The 15,446-nt window shown below is 49.9% G+C and overlaps 1 protein-coding gene across 4 annotated transcripts in view; it reads right to left on the minus strand.

Moving 5' to 3' along the window:
- Positions 1-15,446, minus strand: part of HEYL (hes related family bHLH transcription factor with YRPW motif like) — a 31,581-nt gene that overhangs the window by 13,878 nt on the left and 2,257 nt on the right. For 2 of the 4 annotated variants that reach the window (XM_019718791.3, XM_019718790.3), the window contains exon 1: positions 434-592. The exons of 1 other annotated variant lie outside the window; for it this stretch is intronic. In XM_019718791.3, the coding sequence (XP_019574350.3) occupies positions 434-513 (80 nt within the window). In that variant the 5' untranslated portion in view covers positions 514-592. Of the gene's footprint in view, positions 1-433; positions 593-15,446 lie in introns of those variants that run through there. One more of the 4 variants, XM_019718792.3, reaches the window with a different exon arrangement.

Raw genomic sequence — 15,446 nt, forward strand, 5'->3', positions numbered from 1 at the left:
GAAGCTTTTTGTGTACGATATGCCAAGTGGCACCCAAGTTCGGGTAGAAATTGGGAAAGTATGGTTGTTCTGCATAGTCAGCGGATTGCGGACAGGGGTTGTAGAGCTAACAGTCTATGAGGTTTTTCCCTAAGAGCTTTAGGGAAAACTCCTTGCCAATAGCCTCACCCAGGCGCTTCGACAGAGATTACAGCTGGACTTCAGACCCACCAGCTGGACGCTACCTCCATCCCAAGCCCTAAATGGCCAAGGGCGCCCAGGACCCCAGGCATTCGTGCGTGTAACGACACACACTGCACCGCTCCTCCCCACCCCAGCCCACACACGTCTGCGGGCCGTCGCCCACACCTGCGTCTCCCGAAGCCGCATCGAGGACTAGTCCCCGCGGTCGCTGAGCCCGTCGGCGCACCCAGTCCCCCACTCCAGTTCTTACCTAAGCTCACCCTCGCAGCCCACGTCGATGGGTCCGTCGGACTCGCCGTCGGAGCCGCTGGGCTCCCTGGGCCGCTTCATTGCGAGCTTAGGCTGCCAGGTCTCAGCCCAGCGCTGCGGGCTCCCAGCCGGAAAGTCGGCCCCACCCCGCCCCGGCCCCGCCCCGGCCCCGCCTCGGGGGCGCTGCCACCGCCCTTTCCCAGGGCCCTTTCCTGCGCGGCAGCCCCGGGCGGCCCGGCGCCCCCTCGCCCCCGCGGTGACGCGCAGGCGGAGCCGTGGGAAGGCCTCGGGCGGTCGCCGCTCCCACCGACGGCTGGGAGGTCCGGCTGTGCTCCGCCGCCTCGGCCACCGCGCGCTGGGTGGCCTTGGGCAGGTGCCCTTGGAGGCCCCCCGGGGAAGCCAGGGGTCTCCGTCTGTCACTAGTTCGCCCGGGACGTTGCCAATCTGTGGAGGCGCCGCTCAGCGATGCCCCAGCTTCTGCGAAGGTCGACCCCGCAGGCTCCTGCCTTCTGGGGTTGTGGGGGCTGCGGACACGTCCGGTTTGGTGAGGTTGGTGCGGGTGGCTGTGGCCTGATCCTCGACAAAAATTCCGCAGCAGCTTCTCCCACAGGAGTCCAAAGCAAGTGGAATGTGTGTGTATGTGGGAAGGGGGGATGGGGTCGGGGCGGTCAGACCTGTGAAAGGCGGCTGTCATCTCCAAAAGGGGCTGCTGAAATTGTGGCTGCACCACTTGGGCAGGATGGGCTCTGACCAAAGTTCCTGAAGGCCTAACTGGGTGGTGGTGGTGGTGGTGGTGAGAGCTGTCTCTGGGAATCAGTTCCCAGTACCAGGGGCAGAGCTGTAAGGAGGCCAAGAGCCCCAGAAAAGGCCTTTCTGAAGCTGAGGCAGGGCCTTCAAAGTAGGGCAGGGAGGCACCTTCCAGCCTCCCTCCAACAGACCAAACTGTTCACTCAGTGGGGTCTCCAGCTGCCCTGCCCCTAGCGAGGGGAATCACAGAAGATTCTCAGATTCACCTGCCATCCTCATGGGCCAGTACCTCGGGAAGAAGCACATGGGAGCATCCTGGAAGGGGGAAGCACAGGGGGGAGGAGTTGGGAAGGCAGGCTTCGTGTGGTGGGTCAGAGAAGTCCTTCCCTTTGACTCACCCACCAGGACCCAGAGGAAGCCACCTCTTCATTTGCAGAACGGGGTTGGTCGTCTGAGAATGACTGCACTTTCACCCCCACAGCAAGACCTTCTTGGGGACACTAGGTTATGGTGGTGGGAAAGAACATTCCTGTGCCCTTTCCACACATGTCCACAGACACAACCGTTTGGCCAAGTTAACAACCATACCGACACACACTGATCCACAGCTAGCATGAGCAGTCAGTACCTACAGCCTGTGCCTCCTCGGGAGGCCCTGGGGGTCACCCCAACCACACCTATGGATGCTTCTGAATGTGCTCAGCTCTCGCGTGACTTCTGTGGGCACATCCCAGTGGAGGGGAAACCTCAAGCAACATAGAGATTGCACAATCCATGTACTCTGCAGTCCCTGGGAAGGCAGAAATCAACCATGTCTCCCAGATATCTGCCCTGTGTGACTGAGATTGCAAGGTCTGGCAGTGGAGCAGATTTGCACAGGAACGTCAAGGGCTCTGTTGTGGGTATGTTCGTGTGAAATGCCACAGGTCATCAAAATGGGGGGCACAGTTAGACAGGAGGTCTGGAGCTCAAAAAAGAGGTCTAAGCTGGGTATTTCAATTTAGACATCATTAGGTGGCACTTAAAGCTATGGGAAGGGATGGATTCCCTAGAAAGTGTGGATGGAGACAGAGAGACCTAACTAAATAGTTAACATTTGGTAAGCGCTTACTGTAACACCTGAAACTGTTTTGTAGGTATAACCTCATTTAATCCTTGAGACTACTTTATAAAATAGTAACATTATCATCCTCACTTTACAAATGAGAAACAAAGGCACAGAGAGGTAGACTAATTCTCCCTAAGAGGGGCAGGTAGTAAATGGAAGGGCTGGAATCTAACAAGGTAATTTGGTTCCAGAGCCAAATCACTATGCTTTATTACTTTATATAGCTCTTATACTTTAGGCTACACTATCTAGTACTGAGCCTAAAGCTGTGCCATCAATACAATAGCCACAATGCACATGCAGCTACTAAGCACTTGAAATGTGGCTGGTCTGAATTATTATGTGTAATAAGCATGAAACACACACCAGAATTTTTAAAAAAATAAAGAAAGCAAAAGATCGCATTGATATTTTTTATATTCATTACGTGTTGAAATGATATTTTAAACATCTTGGATAAATAAAATACATTATTAAAATTAACTTTGCTTGTTTTCTTTTTAGTACTTTTAGTGTGGGTACTAGAAGAATTTTAATTGTATACGCAACTCCCATTCTATTTCAATTGGACAGTGCTAATCTAGTAAAGAGGTTCTTAATCTCAGCATTATTGACATTTTGGGCTGGAAACTTCTTTATTGTGTGGAGCTCTTTTGTGCATTGTAGAATGTTTAGCAGCATCCCTGGCCTTTACCCATTAAATGCCAGTAGGACCTGCCCCAGTTGTGACCATTAAAAATGGTTCTAGATAATACCAAGTGTTCACTGGGGGGAAAATCACCCCTTTGAGAATGAGAATCACTGGTCTAGAGAAACTCCAAGATTTAGACATAGAGCAGAAGAGAAAGGGCTGTCAGAGGAGACAGGGAAGGAACAGCCAGGGAGGTGGAGGAGAGCAAGATTTAAATTGTCAGTCAGTTCGTGTCACTTCCGCTTAAAACCATCCATAGTCTTCCCGTCACATTTAGAATAAAATGCCAATGAATAAGCAGGAGTAGAGATTTGGGGACTGGTAGCTGAAGCCATGGGGAACATGAGATAACTCAAGGAGCTAGTGCAGAGCAAGAAGGAGGAGAATCCAGCATAGAAGCCTGGAGAACAACAGCCAGAGAAACTCGGGGAAGGAGAAGGAAACTCAGGCAAAAATGGAGCACCAGGGGCCAAGGTCAGAGAGGGCCAAGAACAAGGGCTTGATCAGCAGTCCAGGGGCTCTAAGAGGAAGATGTGCAATCACAAGGTCACAGAGGCCTTGGCATAAGTGGAAGAGGCAGAAGCAGGGGCCAGATCCATGGATCAGGAAGTGTCTGGGGGACGATGGAGAAGCAGGTTTGAAGAAGGGGCAGGTCAATGAGAGAGGGCACACAGGCAGCTCCAGAGACCAGGAAGGTCTCAGGGCAGATTTGCTTGCTGATGGAGAGGGTGTTAGGTGTACGCAGAGGTGGGCCCTGGGGAGCCCAGGAGTAGTAGCAGTCAGCCTCAGTCCAAAGGGAGTGAGGCAGAGAGGGGACTTCTACCCTCCCCACTTCCCCATCCCCCTGCTCTGGAGCTGAACAAGCAGGAAGAGATTTTCAACGGCAGGTTCCAGCTCCAGTGAACTGTCTCAATCCTTGACTCCTACACTAGGTCAGCCCGTCTTCTGTCAGGGCTGGTATTCAGACTACTAAACTGACACGGCCTGGGCTCCAAATGGTTAGGTTGCATGTGGGCTATATGCTGAAACAGGGATCTGCTGGGCCAGGCACCGAGCCTCTAACTGCTGGGTGATGGAGGTATCTGGGGGTCCCAGGGAAGATTTTGGTTGGCACAGAGATGTTTGGGGCAGTGGTTGGTAATTATTAATTGTGCAATAATTTATGTCTGTCTTTGGCACATAGAGGCAGGAACCAGGTGGGGTTTGCTCACTATCGTCTCCTCTGTGCCTAGTGGTGTCTGGCACATAGTAGGTGTTTGATAAATACTGGCTGAGTGATGAGTGATAGGAAAGGGAGCTAGGGGGATCCTGAAGGCCTTCCCTTTGGGGGAGGTGGTGGCTGTCCCCTGTGAAAACAGCAGTCACAGCAGGCACTGTCCTGGCCCAGGGCTTGGGGAGAGGTGGTGATGTGGGGAGGGCTAGAGCACCTGGGCGCCCCTCAGTCTTCCCTCTGCAGGGCCTTGCCCCTCCTTTTGTGTCTGGAGACACTGAGACCCAGAGAGAGGCAGAAATTCCCTCGAGCTTCATAGTGCGGCAGGAGGTGAGCCAGGATAAGAGAGGCCTTTCTGTGCCTTGGTTTTCTCATCTATGAAATGGGGTGATAACAAAACTGCACCCTCCATAGGCTGTTTGAATGTTAAATGAGGTAAGATGCATAGAACAGTGCCTAATGTTTAGAATGAGAACTTGGTAATATTAGCATTTGGCTAAGCCTCTGTCTCCATGCATTTTCTCCTTAGGAGATTCATCTACTCCCGTGGCTTTACCTCCTGTAAACCAATGATTCCCAAATTTTTGTCTCCAATGCAGACCTTTTCTCTGAGCTTCGGACCCATATATCCAACTGCCCAGTCCTTCTCTTACACTTACGTTGGCCCACTTACGTGCCAAGACCGAGCCAGGGTGCGCTGGGCCTGCCCTAGAAACAGCCCCGACCCCCAGCTCTCTGTGCCAAATCTCACATCTACAGGGCCTCCAGCCCAGATGTCAGGCATCCCATCACCACTTTCCTGTTTGGTGTTTAATCCTGAGAACAATCTGAGCCTCCTTGCCTCAGCCTCTCCTTGACCCCTGCTCTCCCAGGCCCTTCCTGTCCTCCCTTTGCCCTCCTCCCCTGCTCCCCTGGGACCCATCAGTGCTCACTCCCAACCTCCCCAGCTGCCACCACAGCTGGTCACTGACGGAATGTGCAGCTGTTGAGAGCCACATGTGCTGAACAGGCGGTGCACAGCCACCCCTGGGGCCAGCGGGGGTGGGGGTGGGACCATCTGTCTGTGTCTGTTTGTCAGTCTAGCGCACACACACACACACACACACACACACACACACTCCTTCTCCAGGGAAGGCGGTGAACAGTATTGGTTTGGTTCCCTTCTCCATCCCTGGGCTGCAGAATTCATGAGGGTCATGCTCCACCTATGGGGTTCCAGTGGCCCCGGCTCGCGGACCCTGAGAGCAGACTGACCGGGCTGGCCCAGTTGTCTTGATGCACATACACTCCTGCTCCCGTGTGCAGACAGTACAAAGCCCCACAGACGCTGCCCAGGGCCCTAATGGCACGCAGGGTGATCAGAGCCTCCGTAGCTTTCCCAGGCCCTGGGGGTAGGAGGTGGGGGTGGGGATGGCCTGCAATGGAGGAAGCCAGAGGCCTCGGACACATTCCAGAGCCCCCTTGGCAGCGCCCAGAGGCTCCAGAGGCTTCTCAGGCCTGGGGCAGCGCCAGCAGCAACTGTCCTGGTTCCCACACTCTGGCCTCTCTGGAATCTCTGCAGATTTCTCTTCTATGTGTACATGATGTCAGCAGGACTAGGACATTGGGGGTGGAGGGAGTGGAGGGGCTGAAGACACCATCTCCCTGAAGTCAGATGGCCATGAGGGGGGCGATGGGGGAGAGTCTGGTCTTTGGCGTTGCCCACCCAGTAAGAAGAGGATGACTTGGCCTCTGGCTCCCAAGCCTGACTGGGTCCTGACACTGCCCACTGCATTCTTGTTGGAGCCCCTCTCCATCTCTTGGGGGCTCAGTTTTCTCATCTGTAAAATGGAGGTAAGACTAGCATCTACCTCCTATGCATAATAGTGAAGGATATAGAACTTGACCTTATTGGAGATCTTCATGGTCTGGGCACAGCTCACTCTCTCACCACTTCCCTGGCTTCCACCCCAGTCCTGTCATTTCTCATACATTTTAGAACATATAACATAGGTTCTTGCTTCTGAGTCTGTATTCTGTTCACCGTGAAAACCTTTCCTTTTCTCTATCTGGAAAACTATTACCCAGCCTTCAAAGCCCAGCACAAATGTCCCTCTCTAGGAAGCCTGTCCAGCCTCCCTTGGGTACCATTACGGCCTCTTTGTACTCCCATGATTCCCGCTATGGCAGCCTGACCTCACCATACTGCTACTTACCTCCCCTGACTCCTCACAGAGCTGTCCTTCCGGGGCTGATGGCCACTCTCAGGAACCCAGGCACAGCACCCCACAACCTGTGGGTGTCTAAGCATAGTCAGGACATGGCTTTAGGCCTGGTCCCCACTCTGATGCTGCCAGGTAAAGTTTCCCACACATCTCCCCTGGTGTGGGCTTAACAGGCAGAGGAAGTAACTTAGTCCTCACGAGCTACAAAAGCATTTCTTAAACACCCAAAACAGCCATGGGCCCCCTTTCCCCCACCCAGACCAGCCAAGCCGAAGCCCCGCTATATAGTTGGGGAAAACTGAAGCCCAGAGAAGGGAAGTCAGCAGTAGATGCTGGATTAGAACTCGGGGCTCCTACCCCAGTCCAAGGCCCTGAGGCCCTCCCCCCTTCTTGGGTGAAGGATATGGAGGCTGGGAAGTGAGAAAGGGGCTGAGGCAGGGCATGGGTTGCGTGGGAGCCCCAGACTTGGGAGGCAGCCGTTCCTCACCTCTGGCTATGCTGGAATTAGATTCCATCATTTTTCCTGGTGTCGACAGGGAAACCACACTTCTATTACGCCACTTAGTAATGATGGAGAATTGTAAGACCATCAGGCACAAGCTATCCTGAGGGGCAGATGGGTGATCCTTTCCCCAGAAAGGATCTGTCAGTTCAGGTCTTCTAGGAGACAGATGCTAAGGCCAATTAGAGGTGTAAGAGATTTATTGAGGGAACCACTTGTAAGGATGAAGGGAGGGAGCTAGAGTAAGCAGGAAGAGCCTTTTAACCGTGACAGAGGTCTGACCCCTGTGAAAGAGAGAGAGAAGGAAGGAGTGGGTAGGAAGAGCCTCAGACTATCATGCAGCTCTGAGTCCCATTGTCCATTAGAGGGGCCCCATGTAGGGCAGAAAGAGTCTGGCTCTTGTCTCTCCCTCGTGGCCAGCCACTGACGGGGAGCAGCCCTGGGAAAGCATGCTATCTGCAGATCCAAAGGTACAGCAGCTGGAGGCTGTTGGCTAATGACACTCCTTGCAGCTGGTTCTCTTGAAGGCAAATATGAGTGATGTACCCTCCTGGCAGCTGCAGAACATACATGCTTTACAAGGTCACCCAGTCCAGCGAGCAGGTGACAAGTTCACACCCTGGGGTGGTGGCTGCACTATGCTAACACTGGGGTGAGTTTTAAACCACACAGAACTTCACAGGGCTTCTAAAGAGACTTTGCCAGACCAATGAAGGAATGAAGATTCAGATGAAGTCGGGTGAAAATATGGTGTTTCAGAGGGAATAGCACTGAATTTGGAACAATAGCTTGGCATCGAATTTCCTTTCTGTATCTACTAGTGTGTGTCTTCAGACAAGTCACTTCTTCTAAGACTTGGTTTTCACCTTCACAAGATGCGGATGAGAATGTCTCACTCATGTGTTCTTAGCCCAGATCCAAAAACAGAGGGATGAGGGGAACCAGTATTTTTGTCTCTAGAAAGATGGCTCTGATTCTTACACAGGTGCCCATTAAAGACTGCTCCTTAAATTTTTCCACTGAATGGAGTAACCCAAAAGGCAGAAATAATTTGTACTGCCCCTGAGGTTCAGGGGGCATAGCTCAAACTAACGTAATGTAAGCTTAAATTTTCTTATATGCGTTTTATTTTAAAAATATGCATGAGCGAGTCAGTATAGTATAGCACTTAAGATATATACTCTGGAGCCAGACAACTTGAGTTTAAATCAAGCTCTGCGACATACTCTCTGAACTTTAGTTTCCTCATCTGTAAAATGGGGATAATAATAGTACCTATTTCATAGGTTTATTATGAAAATTAAATGATTTGTATAAAGTGTTTAGAACCCAATCTATTCTATTCACTATTATGATGTGATTTTGCAATTTTATCCTTGAGCTACCTATTTATAAAAAAAAATGTTTTTATTTTAAATGACTTATTGGAAAGTAAAACTGACCACACAATAAACAAAAGGAAAACAAAGATAGAACATGTAGCTTTCATGTCTAGGAAGTGTCGCAAGTTGAAAAGGGAAGGTGCAAAGGAGGAGAAAGAATTGTGCGCACAATTTCTCCATCCCGATGTTCCACGCCACAACACATCTCTACCACGCTGTGGGGTTTTGTCCAAATCCAGTCCAAGATCACACCGGAAAGCAGAGGATTCAGTTATGGCACCAGAGGGTTGGGTCTGCTCACCCAAGGCCTGGGCAGGAGAGGGTGTTGGGCCACCATCCCTCCTACCCCCCACCCCGCCTTCTCCCTCACCTTAGACATGGTCCATTAGCTACAAACCAGTGGAAGCAGCTCTGGTACTACTGGCCTTACGGACGTTATAAAAACTTCACAGTGAGACCAAGGAGTCTCAGACCACAAAGTTTCCATGACGTTCCCAAGTAGGTGGCCCCAGAGTCCCGAAAGAATCTGCTGGATGGGAGGTGTGAGGAGGGAAGTGGATGAAGAGCCACATTTCTCCTTATCCCTGGGCCTGGGTGAGGGACTGCAGGTCAGAGAACCAAGGAGGCACATTGAGGTCTTGTCTTGAGCAGAGGCAGGTGAATTATTAAGATAAACTTGGGTAAGATAAGTTATACCAGGCTGATGGGGGTATAATCATACATGGGAGCCAACCTCCAAGATGGCTTCCAATTAGCTCCAGCTCCTGGTCTTCACACCCTTGTGTAGTCCCCTCCCATACTGTGTCAGGTTGGTCTGTGTGATCAATGGAATATGGTAGAAGTGATGTAATATCACTTCCAAGGCTGGGTCCTAAAAGATCGTTTTTTTAAAATAAGTTGGCCTTGGTTTTTCTTGGATTACTCTGGGGGAAGCCAGCAGCTGTGTCATGAGGATATTCAGGCAACTCTGTGGCAAGGAACTGAAGTTACCTGCCAACAGCTGTGTCGGTGTGCCATCTTAGAAGCGGATCCTCCAGCCCCAATCAAGTCTTCAGATGACTGCAGCCCCAGCTGACAGCTTGACAACAACCTTTTGAGACACTGAGCAAGAACCACCCCGCTCAGTGGCTCCTGGATTCCTGCCTCACAGGGACTATGACAAAATAAATGTTGGTTGTTTTAAGCTGCTAAATATTGGGGTAATTTGTTACACAGCAATAGATAACTAGGGCCCCCATGCCTTTGGTTTCCCACCCAAACAGGCCACAGGTGATCCTTTGGTGATCTTTTTGGGAAAGGTATCCAAAATATTTTACAATATTGCTCAGAATGACAGTTCTGAAATGACGTTGGCTGCAAACAGCTGGCCCAGTCCTATCAGCCTTGAATTCAATCATTCAATTATATGCACATTTATTGACACCCTCTTAGGGCTGGGGACACCAAAATGAAATTGGAGATATTCCTTTGGGATATGGGAGAAAAAACCACGGACATAAATATTGTTCAAGGGAGGAAGCGATCTGTCCCTCATGATACATAGTTTTGAGGGAGACTAGCTGAGGAAGTTGTGTTTGAGATGGTCCCTGACGGAGCCTCAGCAGATGGAGGTGAAGGGAGTGGCAGGAGAAATGAGCCCAGATAGATTGGCGTAGAGGTATTGGCCCTAGGTTGGGCGGACTGTGGAGGGGGCTGAGGGGCAGGAGGAAGTATTACGTGAGGGCTGAGGTTAGAGTCTGAGTGACCCCCTTCCTCCTCCATCTCACATCCTTTCTTAGCTCCTCTTATTCCTCCCACTCCATTAAAGCCCCAACCCCTGGTAGTTCCAAATGGGAGCACTGAATCCATGCCAAGAGTACTGCTGGGGGGTGGGGAGGGGATGGGCAGGAAGCTTGCCTTCTGATGGGCTTAGGCTGCTGTACATCATAGAATCTCCCCCCAGGGTGGTCTTCGTGTGGCTGGGAGAGTCTACAGAGAGACACTGGCACCATGGATAGAACAGATTCCAGGCCTCCTCACTACATCCATCGCCATTGCCATTTCTTGAGGGGACCCTAAGCCGGTGTATGAATATGGTTATGGCGGGGAAGCAATTAGATAATATACACTTATTTTTTTAAAATCTTCTATTTATTTGAATGGTCTTTAAGAAGCCGAGGCCCACGTTGTAAAATTAAGGTACAGGACAAGCACGAGGAGTCAGAGGGATCCACACTGACAAGCACGCAGCACCCTTGATCATATGACTGAGTAAATGCTACAGAGCCAGACAGATCTGGGGCCTGGGAAGGGCTGACAGCTGACAAAGGAGGAGCAAAGCTGGGGAAAGTATGAGCAGTCTTATCCCCAGGCAAGGGAAGTCCCATTGATTAAGAAGCACACCTCCAACTTTTTAAGGAGGCACTTAGGTTTGCCATAAAAAGCAACCCAAGGAAGTTAGGTTATAAGGAAGACCGGGCAGCCCACGTTTGCAAAAGATAGAAGTAGAGTTTTCATAAAGCAAATGGTACAAGATAGGGCTTCTGACAGGTAGATACAAGCACACTAGACATAGAGGCTTCATTTTAAATCTTGTTCTAAATTGTGGGTACTGAGATGCTTTTAAGTAGAAAATTAAAAGTTAAGGATATGTGTGCTATTAAGGTAATCAAGAAGTTTGTATGTACACAGTTTAAAACACACAGGGATGAAGTAGGTTATCTCTAATGTCTCTTAAAGATCCAAAACTCTGAGTTTGAGTGTAATATCCTTACACTCTCAGTTATTTGGTTCTAAAAAACCCAACTCACTGGGCCTGAGTCAGAGGGTGCAAACCGGAGACTCAAGGGCCAGATTTAGCCTACAAGATGTGTTTTATTTGGCCTGCACAGTGTTTTCTCGATTCGAAATAGTTGCCAACATTTAAAAGTCCAGATTTCCAGGTTCTCTTGAAAAAGGGGGTGGAATATCTGGCAATACCAGCCCACATTCCCACACAGCAGCAACCATGTCAGACGACAGAGTCTGTGTTTTCCATTTCACTAAAGACCCTGCATAGTCCTCTTTGTTCATTTTCGTTTCCTGCCTGGCCCTTGGAGGCATCAGGGTTTGGGACCTGGCCCAGGCATCCAGTCTGTGATGACCTCATGTTTTCTACTTGGTGACAGCTCTACGTCTAGCCCTAGGGCCTTTACCCTAATTCCATGGAAGACCCATCTTACCGGTCGGCCCATGAAGGCATATGCACCTGCAGTCAGCAGTGTGGGGGTCAGTGACCCCAGTCTGCTGAGATTTGGTTTCCTTTACAGATGAGAACTGAAAAGTTGCCATCCATATTTCACTTTCATCAATTGAATCCCAAAGGCCTCTGGGGCATGGTCCATCAGGGAGATATTTTCTGATCAAAACCGAGGGTAAGTCACTGTTGGGCTAGACTAGAACACCCAAGCAGTGGAAGGAATCCCAGCCTAGGCTGGGCTGGGCCTGGGGTGGGGCGGGCAGTAAAGAAGGAAGCTTTCTTATCCATGGCCATATATGACCAGGGAAGCTGTGTAGAGTTGGCAGGTTTTGCGGGTGCCTAGGAGGCACCACTCACATCATAGCTAGTGTGAATGGCTCCATATGAATTTGTGCAGCACACAATCTGCCTAACTGTACATGTTGGCCCTGGAACTGTCAAGAGGAGGGAAGAAACAAGTGGAGATGAGGCAGGTGCAGCCCAAAGGGGTGACCTAGCACTTCTTTCCCAAGGCTACAGAGGGTAGGGGTGGGAGGTGGAGTGTTAGGAGCCAAGACCTTGCTGGCCAGAGAAAGATAAAGGGCCTGGCCTAAGCAGCCTTCATGATGCCCATGTGCAAATGCCCATGAGATGATAGGAACAGCCAGAAATAGCCTCAGGAAGCAGAGCTGGCCATTAGTAGATCCAGGACACTTAGTCAACAGAGATAACCGTCCTATACACACACACACACACACACACACACACACACAGTTGACACACACACACCTAAACATGCATGCATGCAGTTTTTATCCTGTTGCACATGCTTATGAGTGTGTGCATACATACAATCACAGTGGTAAGAGCAATCAGCTCATCACACAGGTACATTTAGCAAACATTTTCAGAGCACCTAAAGTATTAAGTTGGTGCAAAAGTAATAGCGGTTTTTGCAATTATTTTTAACCTTTTAAACAGCAAGTACTTTTGCACCAACATAATGCTTTTTGACTGAGCTACCTGCTGGAGTCCAGCACAGCACCAAGTATCATTCATGGAAGGAGAGAAAAGCAACCAGTGAATAAAACCACTACTAATACAAGAAGCAGCTGAGAGCTGGCCTACAGTGCCACCTACTGGCCGGAGGGGTGTTTACACTTGGCTTGAGGACGGTGAAACCCGGGACATTGCTTCTAAGGCACCCTTTCTAAGGAAGCCACCAACCACAGGTTCCCGCCTCTTTGTGTTCTGCCTGAGTGGGGTGAAGCCCTGGTATCCTCAGAGTTGCACCACAGCATCAGAATATGAACATTCCGAGCCTTGCATGCCGCGTGGAAAGCAATATCTGACGCCAAAGGAGATGGCAAAAGTAGTTTTCATCTTTCACGCCAATTCCAACCCACTGATAGAGGATTCTGAGGCCACGTCTGAGCTTAGCAGAGAAGAGTATCATGACAGAACAGTGACAGCAACCGTAGCTGTAGGTAGAACAGCTTCCACATTTGCCATTTTTGCAGCGGATCCTAAATCTGCAGATTTCTCATGCTCCACAATTCCGCTGTGATGGTGTTTCTTGCTTACACCCTCCCAGCACAAGAAAACTGCCATTCCCACTTTCACTGGAGTTTCTCTCTCACTTGATCAGTAACTTCTAAGCCAACTAACGCCCTCTCTGGGCCCATCTTTGTGAAGCATTTGTTCTTGCTTCCACAGACAGCCTATGGGTAGCTTGTTAGAGCTAAGCCCCACAGTCACCACTGGGCACTTCACTTTTTCCAAAACTCATATTTAGCTAAGGCCCACCCATCTACTGGTGGCTTATCACTTCCCAAAAGGCCCAATGAGGACAATGACAAATCAAGAACAACAAAACCAGCCTGAGCAGATGCTGCACAGCCAGCTGGGCTTAGCCCTGGACGGGGGTCCTGCTCCTTGCCCCTCAGCCATCAGCTTGGGGGCAGTGGGTGGGGGTGGGGGTGCAGCCCACTCAAAAAAAATCTGTACATTAATCATATTTCAAGTTACAACAGGCCCTGGGTCACTGAAAGTAGTCAAAACTTGAAATCTTAAATCCTCAGATGATAAGGGTCTGTTGTGTTTAACATCAAGGTACTTAGCTAGTACTTGTGAGACTCTGTAGCTCCAACAGTGTCCACAGATGGGCACAATGCCCCCTGTGCTTCCCCCCCCCCCGCACCCCCACCCCTGCAGTGGAGCCGTCCTCTGCCTGAGTGCTGAGGTGGATGTAAGCTGGTCTCTGCCACTGAAGAGCGGGCCTGGGATGTTTGCCTTCGCCCAGGGGTCAGCAAACTTTTTCTGTAAAGGGCCAGCTAAATACTGAGGGTGCCAAAAAAATGTATACACATGACTTGTATTCATCTTTTGTCATCGGTGTATATTGAGTATTACAAGTTTAATACAGTTTTTTCCTTTCTTAAAATGTGTATACATGTTTTTGGCACCCTCTGTATTTTCAACTGCACAATCTCTGTTAAAACAATTCACACCTCTGCTGTTGTGATGTGAAAGCAGCTGTAGACGTACAGGAACAAATGGGCATGGCTATGTTCCAATGAAAGTTTCAATTTGGCCCAAAGAACCATAGTTTGCCAAGCCTGCATTAGCCCAACTTGGGGTCTTCAAAATGGGTTCCATAGAACTTGGGTGTGTTTGAGGTTCTTCATTGGCTCTGCAAATGTTTGGCTCTAATTTAAATTCTTCTTAGCTATTTAGGAAGCTATAACCAAAATGTACTCAGTCAAATGTGTTATAGATAGTATTTTAACATGCAGGAAGGAGGTCAATATGTTAACTGACTGTCAGGTGAACTCCTTTGTTATGAAGCTTCTATTGCCACCACTATGCACACGTATGGGCCATATGACAAAATGGTTAAGAGCCTGGGTCCCAGCAAAAGCCAGACATGAGCTTGAGTCCCCGTGCTGCCACTTACTAGCTATGGGAATGGTCAAGTTGCATTACCTCTCTAAACCAGCATGGGCACCAGCAGAGGGGACACTGGCCATCACACTGGTGCAGCCTCCTAGAAGACCCTTTTCCTGGATCGTGGGAAGATGCAGCAGTCACAATAGAGGGGCCAGGGCAACTGAGGTCATTGAGGGGCACTGAGGGACTCAGGCCAGAGCTATTGACCAATTGCTATGGAGATATTTCCATATTTTAAGCACCAGTTTGGCTGTACTGGTACATACCAGTTGAATATCATTATAATGCTGGAACCATCTTGGATATGAACTTCTTGCTGGTTTTGGTCTCTTCTGGCATTTTCTGCTGCGTTCCCACCATTCTGCTTGGGCTCTCAGGAAGGGGAGGGGGCTATTTTGCTATGATCTTAGCAGTCTCAGTGCATAATAACAGGACTTCTGTTTTTCTGCTAAATGGCAGTTTCCATTGGATGGGGGACTTTATTGGCAAGCATTTCCTGGGACGTGTTCTGCAGGACTTGTTGGGGTGCAATACTTTTGGCTACGGGGGTCCAGCATGTCAGGAACTATGGCCCCTCTGCCCCATTGCTGCAGAACAAGTTGGGCCTGGGGCTCTGGTGTTCACCTGGCTTTTTAATTTGCCTGGTGAATGCTCTTCCTCACTCCTTGAAACAATCTGGTGTGTCTGGCTGCTGCCTAAACATGCCCTCAGGACTTCTGGCCTTTTATTTCAGCCTCTGAAAGCTTTTTTCTAGGCCTGAGATGCTCATTTATGGTTTCAATAACAGAATTTGGACCCTACTGTCTCTCATTGCCCAGGGCTGTCTCTGTCTATTAACAGTGGCTCCAGTGAAATCCAGGCTTTAACTGCACCTTATCTTTCTGCTGCCAGCATCACATTGTTCTCCTTCCTGACAGACCTAGGAGAATCAGTGGTGTTTATCACGAGGCCCTGGGAACAGGGCCTCTTGGTTCCCAGAATCCCTGGGGTTTATCTTAATTAGGCGACATCTGGTGCTGCCTTCA

The sequence above is a fragment of the Rhinolophus sinicus genome, chromosome 14, assembly GCF_057876585.1.
Source record: "Rhinolophus sinicus isolate RSI-liver-muscle chromosome 14, RSI-T2T, whole genome shotgun sequence".
Taxonomy (NCBI): Eukaryota; Metazoa; Chordata; class Mammalia; order Chiroptera; family Rhinolophidae; genus Rhinolophus; species Rhinolophus sinicus.